The following is a 21575-nucleotide window of genomic DNA, read 5'->3' as shown; positions in this document are numbered from 1 at the left end:
ACATCACTGCTCTAGAGGAGATCTGCATGGAGGAATGGGCCAACATACCAACAACAGTGTGACAGTGTGTGCCAACCTTGTGAAGACTTACAGAATACGTTTGACCTCTGTCATTGCCAAAAAAGGATATATTACAAAGTATTGAGATGAACTTTTGTTAATGACCAAATACATATTTTCCACTATAATTTAAAAAATAAATCTTGCCAAATCAGACAAGGTGATTTTCTGGATTTGTGTTCTCAATTTTGACTCTCATCGTTGTGGTCTACCTATGATGTCAACTACAGGCCTCTCTCATTTTTTAAGTGGGAGAACTTGCACAATTGGTGGCTGACTAAATACTTTTTCCCCACTGTAAATATATGTTCTTTGCAAACAGCTAATAATAAAATTAATATACAGCTCAGGCAAAAATTAGGAGACCACTGCAAATCAGTTTTTCTGATTTTTCTCTTTACAGGTATATTTTTGAGTAAAATGTAAATTGTTCATTTATTCTATAAACTTCTGACAACATGTTTGAATTTCCAAGCAATACATGTTATATTTTTTTCTGAAAAGGAGAAATGGTCAAAATAAAAAAACAGTGCTTTCAGACCTTAAATACTGCAAAGAAAACATGTTCAAGTGGAATAACCATGATTTTTAATCACAGCTTTCATGCGTCTTGGCATGCTTTCCACCAGTCTTTCACACTGCTTCTGGCGCAAAAATGTAAGCAGTTCTTCTTTGTTTGATGGCTTGTGACTATCCATCATCCTCTTGATTACATTCCAGAGGTTTTCAATGGGGTTCAGGTCTGGAGATTGGGCTGCCCATGACAGGGTTTGATGTGGTGGTCTCTTAATTTATGCCAGAGCTCTATTTCAATGTTTAATAAATACAGGTCCTTCTCAAAAAATTAGCATATAGTGTTAAATTTCATTATTTACCATAATGTAATGATTACAATTAAACTTTCATATATTATAGATTCATTATCCACCAACTGAAATTTGTCAGGTCTTTTATTGTTTTAATACTGATGATTTTGGCATACAACTCCTGATAACCCAAAAAACCTGTCTCAATAAATTAGCATATCAAGAAAAGGTTCTCTAAACGACCTATTACCCTAATCTTCTGAATCAACTAATTAACTCTAAACACATGCAAAAGATACCTGAGGCTTTTATAAACTCCCTGCCTGGTTCATTACTCAACACCCCCATCATGGGTAAGACTAGCGACCTGACAGATGTCAAGAAGGCCATCATTGACACCCTCAAGCAAGAGGGTAAGACCCAGAAAGAAATTTCTCAACAAATAGGCTGTTCCCAGAGTGCTGTATCAAGGCACCTCAATGGTAAGTCTGTTGGAAGGAAACAATGTGGCAGAAAATGCTGTACAACGAGAAGAGGAGACCGGACCCTGAGGAAGATTGTGGAGAAGGACCGATTCCAGACCTTGGGGAACCTGAGGAAGCAGTGGACTGAGTCTGGTGTGGAAACATCCAGAGCCACCGTGCACAGGCGTGTGCAGGAAATGGGCTACAGGTGCCGCATTCCCCAGGTAAAGCCACTTTTGAACCATAAACAGCGGCAGAGGCGCCTGACCTGGGCTACAGAGAAGCAGCACTGGACTGTTGCTAAGTGGTCCCAAGTACTTTTTTCTGATGAAAGCAAATTTTGCATGTCATTCGGAAATCAAGGTGCCAGAGTCTGGAGGAAGACTGGGGAGAAGGAAATGCCAAAATGCCTGAAGTCCAGTGTCAAGTACCCACAGTCAGTGATGGTGTGGGGTGCCATGTCAGCTGCTGGTGTTTGTCCACTGTGTTTCATCAAGGGCAGGGTCAATGCAGCTAGCTATCAGGAGATTTTGGAGCACTTCATGCTTCCATCGGCTGAAATGCTTTATGGAGATGAAGATTTCATTTTTCAGCACGACCTGGCACCTGCTCACAGTGCCAAAACCACTGGTAAATGGTTTACTGACCATGGTATTACTGTGCTCAATTGGCCTGCCAACTCTCCTGACCTGAACCCCATAGAGAATCTGTGGGATATTGTGAAGAGAAAGTTGAGAGACGCAAGACCCAACACTCTGGATGAGCTTAAGGCCGCTATTGAAGCATCCTGGGCCTCCATAACATCTCAGCAGTGTCACAGGCTGATTGCCTCCATGCCACGCCGCATTGAAGCAGTCATTTCTGCAAAAGGATTCCCGACCAAGTATTGAGTGCATAACTGAACATTGTTATTTGATGGTTTTTTTGTTTGTTATTAAAAAACACTTTTATTTGATTGGATGGGTGAAATATGCTAATTTATTGAGACAGGTTTTTTGGGTTATCAGGAGTTGTATGCCAAAATCATCAGTATTAAAACAATAAAAGACCTGACAAATTTCAGTTGGTGGATAATGAATCTATAATATATGAAAGTTTAATTGTAATCATTACATTATGGTAAATAATGAAATTTAACACTATATGCTAATTTTTTGAGAAGGACCTGTAAATAAAGGGGGATACATTAACCATAGTCAAGCAGTAAAAATAATCTTTGTTATTTGGAACAGCACTTACTTCTGCACACTGGTAGATTAATCCAAACTGTATTCTCACATTTTGCTTCACCTGTCAAAGATTGTTCCAGGGAATAATCCTTATTACATGAATATGTAACTTTGTCACCAGATGCATACATATTTTTAATTTGTGCATTAATCCAAGCATTCTGAACAGTAGGTGGTTGATTGCAGGCTGTCACTAGAATAAAAATAAATATAAATGATTAAGTAAGTAGGCATATACTTTCGCAAAATCTGGCTGTTTCAATTACTATCTTGCAAAGTGAAGTTTGACTTTCAGATTTTTTTCCAAAGTTACACACACACACACACACGCACACACACACACACACACTGTCATAGAGAATATTGAAAGCTCTGGGCCTTCACCCCCCTCTTCCTCTCTGTTGTGCAGTAGGACAATAGCTCGCAATCTGAGCTGACAGCTTGAGTCTTCTTGAGATAGGCTTGTACAATAGACAAATAAGTTAACCATCCTAATTAAAATGCATGCAGCGCCTTATGAAGTAAACGTACCGTTACACTAAACGACTTACCAACGGTCACGACCAGCGATACGACCTGGCAGTGATCGTTGGTAAGTCGTTGTGTGGTCGCTGGGGAGCTGTCACACCGACAGCTCTCTCCAGCGACCAACGATCAGGGGAACGACTTTGGCATCGTTGAAACTGTCTTCAACGATGCCGAAGTCCCCGGGTAACCAGGGTAAACATCGGGTAACTAAGTGCAGGGCCGCACTTAGTAACCCGATATTTACTCTGGTTACCATTATAAAAGTAAAAAAAAAAACAGTACATACATTCCGATGTCTGTCACGTCCCCCGCCGTCAGCTTCCCGCACTGACTGTGTCAGCGCCGGCCGTAAAGCAGAGCACAGCGGTGACGTCACCGCTTTACGGCCGGCGCTGACAGTCAGTGCAGGGAAGCTGACGGCGGGGGACGTGACAGACATCGGAATGTAAGTATGTACTGTTTTTTTTTTTTTACTTTTACAATGGTAACCAGGGTAAATATTGGGTTACTGAGCGTGGCCCTGCGCTTAGTAACCCGATATTTACCCTGGTTACAAGCGAACATATCGCTGGATCGGCGTCACACATGCCGATCCAGCGATGACAGCGGGTGATCAGCGACCAAAAAAAGGTCCTGATCATTCCCCAACGACCAATGATCTCCCAGCAGGGGCCTGATCGTTGGTCGCTGTCACACATAACGAGATCGTTAGCGGGATCGTTGCTATGTCACAAAAAGCGTGACGTTGCAACGATATCGTTAATGATATCGTTATGTGTGAAGGTACCTTAAGAGATCCTGGCCAGACTAGCAAGGATGTCTACTGTGCACGGACAAAGAGTTACAGATTGGAAAAATTGTTAAGACTTCGGCTATGTGCACACGTCAGGATTTCTGGCAGAAATTTTCTTGACAAAAACCTGACATTTCGTTTTTTTGCGTGTTTTTGATGTGTTTTTTGCGTGTTTTTGATGTGTTTTTGATGCATTTTTTCTTGCGTTTTTTTGCAAATGCATAGAATAGCGGGAAAAACGCAAAAAAAACGCAAAATTAATGAACATGCTGCTATTTTACCGCGATGCGTTTTTTTTTTTCGCGGAAAAAAACGCATCATGTGCACAAAAATTGCAGAATGCATTCTAAATGATAGGATGCATATGTCTGCAGTTTCTAATGCAGTTTTATCACGTTTTTATCACGAAAAAACGTGAAACAAACGCGAAAAAACCTGAACGTGTGCACATACCCGAAAAGACTTTTTAGGTTTTATGAATATCTCGCATCCTTTAGAGATAGCTATTGTTCTTTACAGGTGCATATTCCTTTAATCCAATCATCCTTGCCAGACACATGGGTACTGGAAAAAATATTTTGAATATAGGGGTTTGTATAAATCTGATAGCGATCGGACATATCTTTGTGACTTCATGGTTAATCGATGAAGAATATGCATGTTTTTTCATAAATGTAACACCTGCCTATAAGTCTCACATCCATAGTGGCCATATAAGTGACAACAGTCATATCATGTTTTATCTCTGGAGAAAGGTAAAATCCTGATAAAATATATGGCATTGGTCTCGAACTTCTGAGATCATCTAGAGCAGTGGTCCCCAACTCCAGGCCTCGAGGGCTGCCAACCCTGCAGGTTTTCAGGATTTCCTTAGTATTGCACAGGGGTTGGAATTATCACCTGTGCAGATGATCACATTACCACCGATGCAATACTAAAGAAATCCTGAAAACCTGCACTGTTGGCGGCCCTCGAGGCCTGGAGTTGGGGACCCCTGATCTAGAGAGAGGTTATCACATACATTGAGAATTTCATAAACTCTTGAAGGGCTGAGAACAATCCACAACAACAATCCAGCCAAGGTGAGGTTATCACGGGAGGGGATGGGTGGTGTAACTCTGATGCTGATAAAAAATCAAGCTGAATTATGATCTGTGTTCCTGTAGAGAGATAGACGTTGTGTATGCATGAATCACATTCCCTGAAAGTCTCCAAGTGAAGTGCTCTCGTTTGGCTAAGCTGACTCAACTCTGTGAGGGGCATAGTAAGTTATTTTGTTAATCCTTTTTATTTTCTGTAAATTTAAACGCTGTATTGTTTTGTCCCCTTTGTAAAATCTTTTGTATATATTTTATAAACACTGCCCCGTTTTGGATTAAATATGAAATTTAATAATTCTGCTCCTTATGTTCTGTAAACTGCGCCTCAAAGCCATATGCTACCTATGAGGCATCCAGGCAGCCTTTAAATACGATTGGTGGTGGCAGCTAATAATATTTATTGGGTTATTGTATGTATGTGAATGTGTTTGAAAACCAATCGGCACACATAAATTCAGCACAAATATGGCACATTTGGATTTGTGATCAGAAATATGAGCACAATTTTATGAAATCGGAAAAATGTGGTAAAAAGTGCAGGGAAATATTTGTGTTGCCACTAAAGTATTTTTAGCACTGTGGCTACGATAATGGTGGTGTATGATGAGGTTGGGTCATGTATTTGATGAGGGTAGGGGGTGGGGAGAGCTCAGAGTTGTGGCATGCTTGTAAACTGTAATTTTTTTTTCTTCTAACTATGTGTGCACATTGTGGCTACCAATTGAGGTACAGGAAACATCCACAATGTCCTGACACAACGGCTTCTGAAATCACATGTTGCTCCCCATATAAAAAGCAAACATCTTGTTTTAGCGCCATTTTAACACTATAGCAAAACAAATCGACCTTCCAGCAGATTTTTTTTCCATTACTGAGGTCCACAGACATAATTAGTAGGGCACATTTCATACAAGTGTGTTGTGCACTACTTCTATTGTGCTCCATGCACTAGAAAACCTTTCTAAATATTTTTTTTCACTTGTGAAATGTGATACAGCAAGGCATATGTCACTTTGTCATTTAAGGTACCGTCACACATAACGATATCGTTAACGATATTGTTGCTTTTTGTGACGTAGCAATGATATCGTTAACTAAATCGTTATGACAGCGACCAACAATCAGGCCCCTGCTGGGAGATCGTTGGTCGCTGGGGAAAGTCCAGGACTTTATTTAGTCGCTGGACCACCCGCTGACATCGCTGAATCGGCGTCTGTGACGCCGATTCAGCGATGTCTTCACTGGTAACCAGGGTAAACTGTTATGATAGGCAATTCAGTATCACAATGGACATAGCGGTCAGAGCACATACAGTGATCTGACAATAACCCAAAATAATAGAATGAGCTCTGAGACGTGGGAACTCTGCAGACCGCAATCCCTAATCCTCTCCAAACAACACTAGAGGCAGCCGTGGATTGCGCCTAACTCTGCCTATGCAACTCAGCACAGCCTGAGAAACTAACAAGCCTGAAGATAGAAAAATAAGCCTACCTTGCCTCAGAGAAATACCCCAAAGGAAAAGGCAGCCCCCCACATATAATGACTGTGAGTTAAGATGAAAAGACAAACGTAGGGATGAAATAGATTCAGCAAAGTGAGGCCCGACTTTCTTAACAGATCGAGGATAGGAAAGATAACTTTGCGGTCTACACAAAACCCTAAAGAAACCCACGCAAAGGGGCAAAAAAGACCCTCCGTACCGAACTAATGGCACGGAGGTACACCCTTTGCGTCCCAGAGCTTCCAGCAAAACAAATAGACAAGCTAGACAGAAAAAATAGCAAACAAATAGCAAAGAAGAACTTAGCTATGCAGAGCAGCAGGCCACAGGAATGATCCAGGGAAAAACAAGTCCAACACTGGAACATTGACAGGAAGCATGGATCAAAGCATTAGGTGGAGTTAAGTAGAGAAGCACCTAACGACCTCACCAGATCACCTGAGGGAGGAAACTCAGAAGCCGCAGTACCACTTTCCTCCACAAACGGAAGCTCCCAGAGAGAATCAGCCGAAGTACCACTTGTGACCACAGGAGTGAACTTTGCCACAGAATTCACAACAGTAACCCCCCCTTGAGGAGGGGTCACCGAACCTTCACCAGAGCCCCCTGGCCGACCAGGATGAGCCACATGAAAGGCACGAACAAGATCGGGAGCATGGACATCAGAGGCAAAAACTCAGGAATTATCTTCCTGAGCATAACCCTTCCATTTAACCAGATACTGGAGTTTCCGTCTTGAAACACAAGAATCCAAAATCTTCTCCACAATATACTCCAATTCCCCCTCCACCAAAACCGGGGCAGGAGGGTCAACAGATGGAACCATAGGTGCCACGTATCTCCGCAACAATGACCTATGGAATACGTTATGTATGGAAAAAGAATCTGGGAGGGTCAGACGAAAAGACACAGGATTAAGAACCTCAGAAATCCTATACGGACCAATGAAACGAGGTTTAAACTTAGGAGAGGAAACCTTCATAGGAATATGACGAGAAGATAACCAAACCAGATCTCCAACACGAAGTCGGAGACCCACACGGCGTCTGCGATTAGCGAAACGTTGAGCCTTCTCCTGGGACAAGGTCAAATTGTCCACTACATGAGTCCAAATCTGCTGCAACCTGTCCACCACAGTATCCACACCAGGACAGTCCGAAGACTCAACCTGTCCCGAAGAGAAACGAGGATGGAACCCAGAATTGCAGAAAAATGGCGAAACCAAGGTAGCCGAGCTGGCCCGATTATTAAGGGCAAACTCAGCCAAAGGCAAAAAGGACACCCAGTCATCCTGATTGGCAGAAACAAAGCATCTCAGATAAGTTTCCAAGGTCTGATTGGTTCGTTCGGTCTGGCCATTAGTCTGAGGATGGAAAGCCGAGGAAAAAGACAAGTCAATGCCCATCCTACCACAAAAGGCTCGCCAAAACCTCGAAACAAACTGGGAACCTCTGTCAGAAACAATATTCTCTGGAATGCCATGCAAACGAACCACATGCTGGAAGAACAATGGCACCAAATCAGAGGAGGAAGGCAATTTAGACAAGGGTACCAGATGGACCATCTTAGAAAAGTGATCACAGACCACCCAAATGACTGACATCTTTTGAGAAACGGGAAGATCTGAAATAAAATCCATAGAGATATGTGTCCAAGGCCTCTTCGGGACCGGCAAGGGCAAAAGCAACCCACTGACACGAGAACAGCAGGGCTTAGCCCGAGCACAAATCCCACAGGACTGCACAAAAGTACGCACATCCCGCGACAGAGATGGCCACCAAAAGGATCTAGCCACTAACTCTCTGGTACCAAAGATTCCAGGATGACCAGCCAACACCGAACAATGAACCTCAGAGATAACTTTACTCGTCCACCTATCAGGGACAAACAGTTTCTCCGCTGGGCAACGATCAGGTTTATTAACCTGAAATTTTTGCAGCACCCGCCGCAAATCAGGGGAGATGGCAGACACAATTACTTCTTCCTTGAGGATACCCGCCGGCTCAGATAAACCCGGAGAGTCGGGCACAAAACTCCTAGACAGAGCATCCGCCTTCACATTTTTAGAGCCCGGAAGGTACGAAATCACAAAGTCAAAACGGGCAAAAAACAGCGACCAACGAGCCTGTCTAGGATTCAAACGCTTAGCAGACTCGAGATAAGTCAAGTTCTTATGATCAGTCAATACCACCACGCGATGCTTAGCTCCTTCAAGCCAATGACGCCACTCCTCGAATGCCCACTTCATGGCCAGCAACTCTCGGTTGCCCACATCATAATTTCGCTCAGCAGGCGAAAACTTCCTGGAAAAAAAAGCGCATGGTTTCATCACTGAGCAACCAGAACCTCTCTGCGACAAAACAGCCCCTGCTCCAATCTCAGAAGCATCAACCTCGACCTGGAACGGAAGATAAACATCTGGTTGACACAACACAGGGGCAGAAGAAAAACGACGCTTCAACTCTTGAAAAGCTTCCACAGCAGCAGAAGACCAATTGACCAAATCAGCACCCTTCTTGGTCAAATCGGTCAATGGTTTGGCAATACTAGAAAAATTGCAGATGAAGCGACGATAAAAATTAGCAAAGCCCAGGAACTTTTGCAGACTTTTCAGAGATGTCGGCTGAGTCCAATCATGGATGGCTTGGACCTTAACCGGATCCATCTCGATAGTAGAAGGGGAAAAGATGAACCCCAAAAATGAAACCTTCTGCACACCAAAGAGACACTTTGATCCCGTCACAAACAAAGAATTAGCACGCAGGACATGAAAAACCGTTCTGACCTGCTTCACATGAGACTCCCAATCATCCGAGAAGATCAAAATGTCATCCAAGTACACAATCAGGAATTTATCCAGGTACTCTCGGAAGATGTCATGCATAAAGGACTGAAACACTGATGGAGCATTGGCAAGTCCGAACGGCATCACTAGATACTCAAAATGACCCTCGGGCGTATTAAATGCAGTTTTCCATTCATCGACTCGCCTGATTCTCACCAGATTATACGCACCACGAAGATCTATCTTAGTGAACCAACTAGCCCCCTTAATCCGAGCAAACAAATCAGATAACAATGGCAAGGGGTACTGAAATTTAACAGTGATCTTATTAAGAAGGCGGTAATCTATACAAGGTCTCAGCGAACCATCCTTCTTGGCTACAAAAAAGAACCCTGCTCCTAATGGCGATGATGACGGGCGAATATGCCCCTTCTCCAGGGATTCCTTCACATAACTGCGCATAGCGGTGTGCTCAGGCACGGATAAATTAAACAGTCGACCTTTTGGGAATTTACTACCAGGAATCAAATTGATAGCACAATCACAATCCCTATGCGGCGGTAGGGCATCGGACTTGGGCTCATCAAATACATCCCGGTAATCATACAAGAACTCTGGAACCTCAGAAGGGGTGGATGACGAAATTGACAGAAATGGAACATCACCATGTACCCCCTGACAACCCCAGCTGGACACCGACATGGAATTCCAATCCAATACTGGATTATGGGCTTGTAGCCATGGCAACCCCAACACGACCACATCATGCAGATTATGCAACACCAGAAAGCGAATAACCTCCTGATGTGCAGGAGCCATGCACATGGTCAGCTGGGTCCAGTATTGAGGCTTATTCTTGGCCAAAGGCGTAGCATCAATTCCTCTCAATGGAATAGGACACTGCAAGGGCTCCAAGAAAAACCCACAACGCTTAGCATATTCCAAGTCCATCAAATTCAGGGCAGCGCCTGAATCCACAAACGCCATGACAGAATACGATGACAAAGAGCAGATCAAGGTAACGGACAGAAGAAATTTAGACTGTACAGTACCAATGGTGGCAGACCTAGCGAACCGCTTAGTGCGCTTAGGACAATCAGAGATAGCATGAGTGGAATCACCACAGTAGAAACACAGCCCATTCAGACGTCTGTGTTCTTGCCGTTCAACTCTGGTCATAGTCCTATCGCACTGCATAGGCTCAGATTTAATCTCAGGTAATACCGCCAAATGGTGCACAGATTTACGCTCACGCAAGCGTCGACCGATCTGAATGGCCAAAGACATAGACTCATTCAAACCAGCGAGCATAGGAAATCCCACCATGACATCCTTAAGGGCTTCAGAGAGACCCTTTCTGAATATAGCTGCAAGCGCAGATTCATTCCATTGAGTGAGCACGGACCATTTTCTAAATTTCTGGCAATATACCTCTATCTCATCCTGAGCCTGACAGAGCCAGCAAATTTTTTTCTGCCTGATCTACTGAATTAGGCTCATCGTACAGCAATCCAAGCGCCAGGAAAAACGCATCGATATTACTTAATTTAGGATCTCCTGACGCAAGAGAAAATGCCCAGTCCTGAGGGTCGCCACGCAAAAAAGAAATGACGATCCCAACCTGTTGAACTGGGTCACCAGAGGAGCGAGGTTTCAAAGCCAGAAACAGTTTGCAATTATTTTTGAAACTCAGAAATTTAGTTCTATCTCCAAAAAACAAATCTGGAATAGCAATTCTCGGTTGTAACAAAGAATTCTGAACCACAAAATCTTGAATATCTTGAACTCTTGCCGTGAGCTGATCTACACATGAAGACAGACCTTTAATGTCCATTGTTACACCTGTGTCCTGAACCACCCAAATGTCTAGGGGGAAAAAAAAGGCAAAACACAGTGCAAAGGAAAAAAAAATGGTCTCAGAACTTCTTTTTTCCCTCTATTGAGAATCATTAGCACTTGGGGCTTCCTGTACTGTTATGATAGGCAATTCAGTATCACAATGGACATAGCGGTCAGAGCACATACAGTGATCTGACAATAACCCAAAATAAGAGAACAAGCTCTGAGACGTGGGAACTCTGCAGACTGCAATCCCTAATCCTCTCCAAACAACACTAGAGGCAGCCGTGGATTGTGCCTAACTCTGCCTATGCAACTCGGCACAGCCTGAGAAACTAACTAGCCTGAAGATAGAAAAATAAGCCTACCTTGCCTCAGAGAAATACCCCAAAGGAAAAGGCAGCCCCCCACATATAATGACTGTGAGTTAAGATGAAAAGACAAACGTAGGGATGAAATAGATTCAGCAAAGTGAGGCCCGACTTTCTTAACAGAGCGAGGATAGGAAAGATAACTTTGCGGTCTACACAAAACCCTAAAGAAAACCACGCAAACGGGGCAAAAAGACCCTCCGTACCGAACTAACGGCACGGAGGTACACCCTTTGCGTCCCAGAGCTTCCAGCAAAACAAATAGACAAGCTGGACAGAAAAAATAGCAAACAAATAGCAAAGAAGAACTTAGCTATGCAGAGCAGCAGGCCACAGGAATGATCCAGGGAAAAACAAGTCCAACACTGGAACATTGACAGGAAGCATGGATCAAAGCATTAGGTGGAGTTAAGTAGAGAAGCACCTAACGACCTCACCAGACCACCTGAGGGAGGAAACTCAGAAGCCGCAGTACCACTTTCCTCCACAAACGGGAGCTCCCAGAGAGAATCAGCCGAAGTACCACTTGTGACCACAGGAGTGAACTCTGCCACAGAATTCACAACAGTAAACATCGGGTTACTAAGCGCAGGGCCGCGCTTAGTAACCCAATGTTTACCCTGGTTACCATTGTAAAAGTAAAAAAAAAAACACTACATACTTACATTCCTGTTACGTTCCTCAGCGTCAGCTTCCCTGCGTCCCCCAGTGTCAGCGCTGGCCGGCCATAAAGTAGAGCACAGCGGTGACGTCACCGCTCTGCTTTCCGGCCAGCGCTTACACAGTGCAGGGAAGCTGACAGCGGGGGCGCGACAGGAATCTAAGTATACAGTGTTTTTTTTACTTCTACAATGCTAACCAGGGTAAACATCAGGTTACTAAGCGTGGCCCTGCACTTAGTAACCCGATGTTTACCCTGGTTACCCGGGGACTTCGGGATCGTTGGTCGCTGGAGAGCTGTCTGTGTGACAGCTCTCCAGCGACCAAACAGCGACGCTGCAGCAATCGGCATTGTTGTCTAGATCGCTGCAGCGTCGCTAAATGTGACGGTACCTTAAGTGGTGTGGTGACATTGTTCAGTGATTAGAGCTGTTGGCTATGAAAGCATATTTTTTTTGGCAGTTGCTACCGTGATTCAGCACACCATATCTCACTTTGTTATTTAGTGGTGGAGAAATTCCACTGTCTGCATAGCTCATGCAGATTAAAGCAAAAAAAAAACTGTTGCTAAACGTGATGCAGCCCGCCATATACCACGTTTTTGTGGCAGTGAAATTAAACTGTCTGCACTGCACATAAAAAAAAAATATTTTTCTGTTTCTAAACCTGATACAGCCCACCATATCCCACGATGTTATTTTGTGGGGGAGAAATTGTTATGTGTTTTCAGCTGTTGTACTGTAAAACATCTTTTTTTGGCAGTTGCTAACGTAACTCAGAAAACTATGTATCACCTTGTCATTTAGTGAGGGTGAAATTGAACTTTCTGCACAGCTCATTAATATGCAGGCTTGCATATTCAAAAAAAAATATGTTGATACAGCCTGCCATATCCCAAGTTGTAATTTTGCGGCGGCGAAATGAAAATATCTGCAGAGCTCATGCACATTAAAAAAAAAAATTCTGTTGCTAAATGTGATATAGCCTGCCATACCACACGTTGCAATTTCGTGGCAGTGAAATTTTTGTGTGTGCAGAGCTGTTGCACATAAAAAATTGTTTTTATGAACATGATACAGCAAGTTAGATCACAGTTTGAAATTGTTTGAAGCATATCTTCTAGGTTATACAGGCCTCATCCACACTAAAATCAAATTTGTTTAGTTACTAACTTTCTACAGAATGGGAGGGTTGACCTCTCATTGGTGGTCGGGGTCACATGCTCAGGTCCTGTGGCGGCTCCTATTGGATCACTAGGAAGGTCCCGGAGAGCTACAGATATAAAAGGTTGGCATGGCCTCCCGGCCATGAGATAGTATAAATCTGTAATTGTGTATGTGTGGATGTATGCCTGTATCTGGTGAAAGCTCCTAATCATACCCATTCCTAGTGTTGTTGACTGCACTTGTGTGATTGAGCTATCTAGTGCCTGACAGTGCTATCCTGCACAAAAGCACAACTTTACAGCGTCAAATCAACCACCAGTACGGCGCCGTGCGCAACTAGTGCGCTTTCCTGGCCCTAGTCAGGGTGGTTAGTGGCGTCTGCCAGAGTGACGCTGTACGCACTTTCGTGCAGTAAATGTAAAATTAGTTTCTCCCTGTCACCATAGTTGCGGCGCCGAGCACTAGTGGTCTAGAGGGACTCTTCTCTCAGTCCTTGGGGTTGAGTTCTGTGACCTTATCCTAGTGTTCATTTTGCGGTTCGGCGGCTCTGTGAAGCAACAGGGTTCGTCTACTTTTTCATACCGGGTGAAGCTAACCCATGTGTGAACACATTATATCGTCATATATTGCCCACCATTACCGAGCAGCAGGAGTTATCTCTGCACGGTGGACCCCGGGCTGCAAACGCACCTTGTACCTTTCTTATTATAATTTGGTGTGTTCCGCTAGCCTTAACACTGTTTATGTATCTGCCCCTATAATCTCAAGACTACCTAACCTAACAGCAGGGGTGGGCACCCTAGATACAACGAGAATGGTACCCCCGCTCATCTACGGCTTACCCTTTTATCCCTTAGGTAAACCTGGATGCCCCTATAATATGATTTAAAGGGGAAACTTGATATCAGTGGCTGTAATAATATAGATGAAGCCACACAGAGTACAGACTTTATATTGTAATGAAGTTACTTACTCCAAATACCAAAGATATAACAAGACAAAAGTAGATATTCACTCATGTTATGTCAAAGAAAAAACATGTTCTAGTACACTTAGATAGATTAAAGTGCTTAGTGCCTTGTAAACATCAACAAGTGATCGTTATATGTAAACTGACACTAGAAATCATATTAGTAGGGCATTTCATTTGTTAACCTCCAGCAAAGTCATAGTAGAATAACCTGTGACATTGTCACATAATAGAAAGTTCAGCGACATCAACATAGTAATAGGTGGTCTATGATAGCATTTAGACCAACAGCTATAACCTCTCAGTGACAAATGTTTGGCATAATCAGCAGAGTCATAATAGACAATCTGTGACAAGGTCACATTTAGCAGCTAATACAATGAAAAATTCAGCATGACCAACAAAATAATAATGTTAGAAAACACGGCACTCAATAGGTATGAGGAATGGTGGTGCTCAAGTAGGGTGTCCACCCCGTAGAATATAGATGAATAAACTTGGCACTCAGAATGCGAGGAACAAGGCTTCTAAATTTATTAATGCATCCAGACACATGAACAATGCTAAACGTTTTCGGTCCACACCGGACCTTCGTCAGAGCGTATTTTTTGGCAGTGGCTGGAGGAGCGGGACCCAAAAAAACACGAGAAGGGCGCCAAGGCTAGGAGCAAAGCCTAGAGGGAGAAGCAGCGCTATGGGTCCGGGGCAGAGAAGAGCACTGTGCCCAGCGCTCTCTGCTGCTGGGCACAGTGCTCTTCTCTGCCCCGGACCCGTAGCGCTGCTTCTCCCTCTAGGCTTTGCTCCTAGCCTTGGCGCCCTTCTAGTGTTTTTTTGGGTCCCGCTCCTCCAGTCACTGCCAAAAAATACGCTCTGACGAAGGTCCGGTGTGGACCGAAAACGTTTAGCATTGTTCATGTGTCTGGATGCATTAATAAATTTAGAAGCCTTGTTCCTCGCAACAAAATAATAAACCATCTGTGATAGTACAATATTAGACCAACAGCTATACACATATAAACTCGTCACTAGGGTTGAGCGAAACGGGTCGGCCAGATTCAGAAGTCACCGACTTTTGGCAAAGTCGGGTTTCATGAAAGCCGACCCGACCCCTGTGTGGGGACGGCCATGAGGTCGGAGATCTTCTGATCTGGAATCGGAATTCCGATACCGATTCCCGATATGTTTAAGATATCGGGAATCGGTATCGGAATTCATATTTAAGTGTAAAATAAAGAATTAAAAAAAAAAAATTGATATACTCACCCTCGGACGCGCCCTGGTTCTCACCGGCAGCCTTCCTTCCTAAGAATGAGCGCCTGAAGGGCCTTCGATGACGTCGCGGCTTGTGATTGGTCGCGTGAGCGGTCCCATGGGCGTCACGCAACCAATCACAAGCCGCGACATCATCAAAGGTCCTTCTGGCGCTAATTCTTAGGAAGGAAGCGTCCGAGGGCGCGTCCGAGGGTGAGTATATTCCTAATAGGTATATACTCACCCTCGGACGCGCCCTGGTTCTAACCCGCAGCCTTCCTTCCTAAGAATCAGTGCCTGAAGGACCTTCGATGACGTCGCGGCTTGTGATTGGTCGCGTGACGCCCATGGGACCGCTCACGCGACCAATCACAAGCCGCGACGTCATCGAAGGTCCTTCAGGCGCTCATTCTTAGGAAGGAAGGCTGCCGGTAAGAACCAGGGCCCGTCCGAGGGTAAGTATATCAATATTTTTTATTTTGATTCATTATTTTACACTTAAATATGGATCCCAGGGCCTGAAGGAGAGTTTCCTCTCCTTCAGACCCTGGGAACCATTAGAAACCCAATGCACTGCATTGGGTTTCGTGTTTCGGCCGACCCTGACTTTTCTATAGGATCGGCCGATTTCATTCGACCCGACTTTTGAAAAAGTCGGGTTTCGTGAAACCCGACCCGATCCTATAAAAAGAAAAGTCGCTCAACCCTACTCGTCACGTTTCCCCTCTTAAGATTCATCAGGAGTGAGATATCAGTATAGATCTTAAAGACTTAGCTGATGCTGGATGTGGAGTGCCCCCGTAGGATAGTGGGGTACTCGGTACACGGCCCTTCGGTTCTCAAGGGGGATGTCACGGTGGCTGACCCGGTCCGTGGCCCTAGGGACGTCCGTTGATAAATGGGGGAAAGGTCTTTAAAGGGATAATGTTTGTGACGCCACCTGTGGTATTCGGCCAGGGTGACCGACGCTGCTGTGAGGGATCCGCTGGGGTGATGTTATGGCAGCTAGATGGTATACCTTCCCACAGGTGAAGTGTATCCCCAGGGCTTCCCAGTGTGTAGGTGGTGGATGGTGTGAGGCGCAGTGAAGAACGAGGACACAAGGTTACAGTCTCTTTACCTTTTTACCGATGGCTTCAGCATCCACAGTCCAGAGCACCAGATCACAGGGCAGGCAAAGTCTGGCCGGTCTGAAGGCAAATCCCCTTATCCAGGTGGAAATCAGTAGCCTTCCTCTAGCACCTGGATGTTGTAGTACCTTACTGCTGTGCCTCTCATAAGGTCCTCACAACTGTTGTAGATGTTCTAGATGTTATGCCTTTCTCTCTGTCCCCCAGATGGATAGGAACAACCCGTATGACTGATGGCCTGAGGCTTTTTACAGGGACTCTAGCACAGGGTAGAGTACCACAGTAGCTGGCACCTGGGATGATGGCTCGTATGAAACAGAGGCCAATGTGAAACCATAGGGGGACAAGGGACACAGAGGAATGGGACTAGGAGCTGAGGACAAACAGGCGGAAAACTGGGATGTAGGGACGGGTTCCGAGGAACAGAGGCTGAGGAGACTGAACCAGATCCAGGACCACCAGAGCCCAGGGAAGGCAGATGCTGAAAAAGAGGGAGGCAGAGCTGGGATCAGGTCAGAGCCGGGAATGCACAGGAAAGCTAAGGAGAAACAGGAGTGTGCAGGCTACACACACAGAGAGGCAAACTGAGATCTGGGGAGAGCAGAGTGTGCACTGGGTAGCGCACTGAAAGCGGGAGTGAGTAGGACGCGCACTTGGGTGCAGACTGGGAACAGGAGTGAGCAGGATGCGCACTGGGATGCACGCTGGGAGTAGGAGTGAGCAGCGCGCGCACTGGAAAGCATGCTGGAAGCAGGAGTGAGCAGAACGCGCACTGGTACCAAAGATATAGAAGAGCGCCCATACTGGTGCCAAGACTGGCCCCAAGACTGACACTAGTGAAATAATCAGGCACTTCCTCTTGCAGGAAGCAGCCTGAAATACCTGGTGCTCACTGCCAAGCAAGGGTACCACTTCCAGGTCAGGATCTTCTTGCCGCATAAAGCGCTGTGGAAGTACGCGGCTGCAGCCTATGCAGCCCAGCGCATGTGCACGGGCGACTGGATCCCTGATGTGGGCGGAAGGCAGGAAGTACAGGAGAGATGCTGGAGAGCCCCCGGTCAGTGGCACACCGGTGAGTGAGGTGAGTATCACGGGGCCGGGGGTTGGAGCTGTAACAGAACCCCCCTCCTTACCTCCTCCCTTTTTAAGGCTGGAAAGAAATCTACCTCAAATATGAGGTGCAGTGATGTTCTCCTGAGGTTCTGACAACCTCTCCTCAGTACCAAACCCTTTCCAATCAATCAAGAAGAAAGTTCTCTCCCTCACCTTTCTCATAGCGAGTATATCCCTCACCTCAAAAATGTTCCCACTGCTAACAGGGCTAGGTGTGTGACAGACGAATGATAGCAGTTAAGCACCGTGGGTTTAAGAAGGGAGATATGGAAGGTGTTGGGAAAAAAGAGTGAGGCAGGCAACTTTAACTTACATGCCATGTCATTGATTCATCCCAAGATCTCAAAGGGACCTATGTATCGAGGACCCAACCTGTAGGAAGGAATCTTAAGTCAGATATACTTGGATGAGAGCCATGCCTTGTCGTCAGGAAGATAAGGAGGTGGGTCCAGGCATCTTTTATCAGCATATCTCTTCATCCTGACACCTGTTTTAATGAGTGCTCCTTTGGTCTCCATCCATATCTTAGAGGACTTTATGGACAGAGAGTCAGCTGCGGGCATGCCCGAGACTGGAGGAACCGGCAGAGGCACATAAGGGTGCTGTCCCGAGACCATGAAAAAGGAGACTTGCTGGGATTATTGTTATAAGTGCGTTTTGCCCAAGGAAAAATTCTCTTGATGAGTATTAGAAAAGTGTCGAAGGTATGACATCAGGATCTGGTTGGTTCACTCTGCTTGACCATTGGCAGGGGGTGATAGGCCGAATAGAAGTCCAAAGTCACATTCATAAGCTTGCAGAGAGCGCTCTAAAAGCGGGAAGTAAATTAAACTCCCCTGTCTGACACGATGCGTTGCGGAAATCCATGAATCCTGAAGATATGTCTAATAAAAATCTTGGCTAATTCGGAAAGCTTAGAGCCAAGCAGGCAGAGGAACAAAGTGAGCCATTTTAGAGAAACGATCCACGAACACCAAAATAACCGTACAACCAGAGGATTGAGGGAGATCAGTGATGAAATCCATGGCTATATGTTGCCATGGGGCCGATGGAATCGGAAGAGGATGCAGGTTACAGCAGATTGGCGCCGGATGGACAGGAAGTTATAAAATCTTCTATGTCTTGGCATAGAGAGGACCACCAATAGTGGTGAGAGATAAGAGAGAAAGTCTTCTTAATCCCAGCATTCCCGGGAAACTAAGATGAATGACCCCAGATTAACACTTTTTTTCTGTCACTCTCTGAGACAAACGTCTTCCCTGGGGATATAGTAGCAAGACTCAGAGGAGCCACCATGATAATCCTGGAATGATAGATAATGTGAGATGGATCCTCCTCTGCACTAGCTGGCTGTAAGGACCTAGACAGAGCATCAGCGTTGACGTTTCTATTTTCCCCGGCCAAAAGTGAAGTTCAAAATCAAAGCGGGCATAAAACAGAGACCACCTGGCCTGCCGAGGGTTGAGTCTTTGAGCAGATCGGATGTAAGACAGATTTTTGTGGTTGGTGAAAATCATGAAAGGGTGTACTGCCCCTTCAAGTAAGTAACGCCATTCCTTGAGAGCCAGCTTAATGGCCAGCAGTTCTGTCACCGATAGGGTAGTTGCGCTCAGCTGTAGAAAATGCCTTGGAGAAAAAAACGCAGGTAACTAAGCAACCGGAAGAGGACTTCTGGGAAAGAACTTCTCTGGTTCCCGTGAAGGAGGCATCTACCTGCAGAATGAATAGTCTGCTAGCTTCAGGACGAAGAAGCACAGGGGCGGCTGCAAAGGCTTGTTTCAGAGACAAAAAGGCATCCTTAGCCTCCGGAGGCCAAACGTGGGAGTTGGCTTCCTTGCAAATATAGATAATGAGGAAAAGTGTGGAATGAACTGCCTGTAGTGTTTCACAAATCCAACGAACCGTTGGCTGGCCCTAACCCAGAGAGTCAGCGGCCAGTTGAGAATGGCAGACACTTTCTCCGGATCCATCTTTAAGCCGAAGTCAGAGATTTTGTATCCCAAAAATAGTAAAGAGGTCTTTCAAAAACATATTTTTCGAACTTGGCATAGAGACGGTTCAACCTTAAACACGACAGCACTTGGCAAATGTTCCGTCTATAAAATGGCAGATCTGGAGATTAGATGAGAATATCATCCAGGTACACTACAATGCATGAGTATAGGAGGTCCTGGAACATGTCTTTGGCCAACTCCTGAAATACCGTGGGCACATTCCAGAGGCCAAAGGGCATGACCAAATACTCGTAATGTACATCATGCTTATTAAATGTGGTCTTCCACTCATCCTCGGCATGAATACGGATCAGGTTGTAGGCATCACGAAGATCAAGTTTGGTAAAGATCTGTGCTCCCCTCAAATGATCAAAGAGCTCCGGGATAAGCAGCAGAGGATACCTGTTCTTGACCGTGATGTTATAGTCAATACAGGGTCGAAGGGAGCCATCCTTTTTAACAAAGAAGAATCCCGCACCTGTGGGAGAAGAGGACTTCCGAATAAAGCTCATGGCCAGATTCTCCTGGACGTATTCTGACATGGCCTGGGTCTCAGCTGGAGAGCATGTATATTCTGCCCCTAGGAGGGGTCAAACCAAGAATGAGCTCAATCGAACAGTCATACGGCCGATCTGGGGGAAGACTCTCCGCCTTCTTGCTGAAGACATCCACAAAATACCAGAAGGCTGAGAGTAACCCAATGGGGAGAGGAAGATACCGTGACATTCCAACTGGTCGGACTCTCAGCAGATACTTCTTCTGACAGAACTGGCCCCAATGAAGTATGTCTCCAGAACGCCAATCAGAGGTTGGCTCATTCGACCTTAACCAAGGGAGAACTAGATAAGAGCATGGGACAGGTTAGAGAAAACATAAAAAGCAATCCTCTCCCGATGCAGAACTCCAACTTGCAACTTCAGTTCCTTGGTAACTTTGGTAACAGTCTCTGGTAAAAGTCTGCCATCCACGGAAGCAATAAACCGGGGATTCTCCAAGGTCCTAACAGGAATCTGGTACCTTTCAACCTCTTCAAGTTCCCTGCCATGCCTGAATCCTTATAAGCCACCTCGTAGTAGCACTTAAGACCCACACAGAACTGAACAGACAGCGTTAAAGGTAGAGAAGAATCACATACACCTAGGGAGGGCTCTATTACCTGTCCTAGGTGGAGGAGTTTCCCGGCTGCACAGGACAGGAATGAAGTAGATGGGAAGGATCTCCACAGTATAGACATAGACCTTATGTGAGCCTTTCTCTACTTTGTTGTTCCACAATTTTTAGCCAATCCACTTGCATGGGATCAGAAGCAGCGGCGGAAGTTGACTCCATAGATCATGGACCGGGTGACCTGGTGCTGGCAAGAGGCGGGCGACTAGGCCTCCTCTCTCAAGCAGATTCTCAAGTGCGCTCCTGGAACCGTAGGTCAATACGCGTGGCGAGAGAGTTTAAATCCTCGGGAGAGGTTGGAGTGTCTCAGCCATCAAGCTCATCTTTGATTCAACCCGACAGCCCCCGCCAAAAGGCTCCGACCAGCGCCTCATTATTCCACCCCAACTTAGAGGCCAAGGTGCGGAAGTGAATGGCATAATGCCCAATAGAAAGATATTAGTGATGAGCGAACGTGCTCGCCACTACTCGTTACTCGCCCGAGTATCGCTATGCTTGGCGTACTCCACCCAGCAGTTCTTGTGGACTTTATAGACCCAATCATGGTGCAGGGATTGTCTGACAGGCCATGAAACGCTGCAGCCATCTTTGTTGTAGTCGTGCAGACATTGGCTGGGCCGCACAGTATCATCTCGAGTATAAGAG

At 45.4% G+C, this 21575-nt stretch overlaps 1 protein-coding gene across 2 annotated transcripts in view; it reads right to left on the bottom strand.

The window, feature by feature from the left end:
• CFH (complement factor H) overlaps positions 1-21575 on the bottom strand; it is a 906401-nt gene that overhangs the window by 226988 nt on the left and 657838 nt on the right. For both annotated transcript variants that reach the window (XM_069737284.1, XM_069737285.1), the window contains exon 18: positions 2570-2752. In XM_069737284.1, the coding sequence (XP_069593385.1) occupies positions 2570-2752 (183 nt within the window). The remainder of the gene's footprint in view (positions 1-2569; positions 2753-21575) is intronic.

Source organism: Ranitomeya imitator, chromosome 8 (assembly GCF_032444005.1).
Source record: "Ranitomeya imitator isolate aRanImi1 chromosome 8, aRanImi1.pri, whole genome shotgun sequence".
In the NCBI taxonomy this organism is placed as follows: Eukaryota; Metazoa; Chordata; class Amphibia; order Anura; family Dendrobatidae; genus Ranitomeya; species Ranitomeya imitator.
The sequence above is the reverse complement of the archived record's forward strand: the minus strand, read 5'-3'. Positions and strand labels throughout refer to the sequence as shown.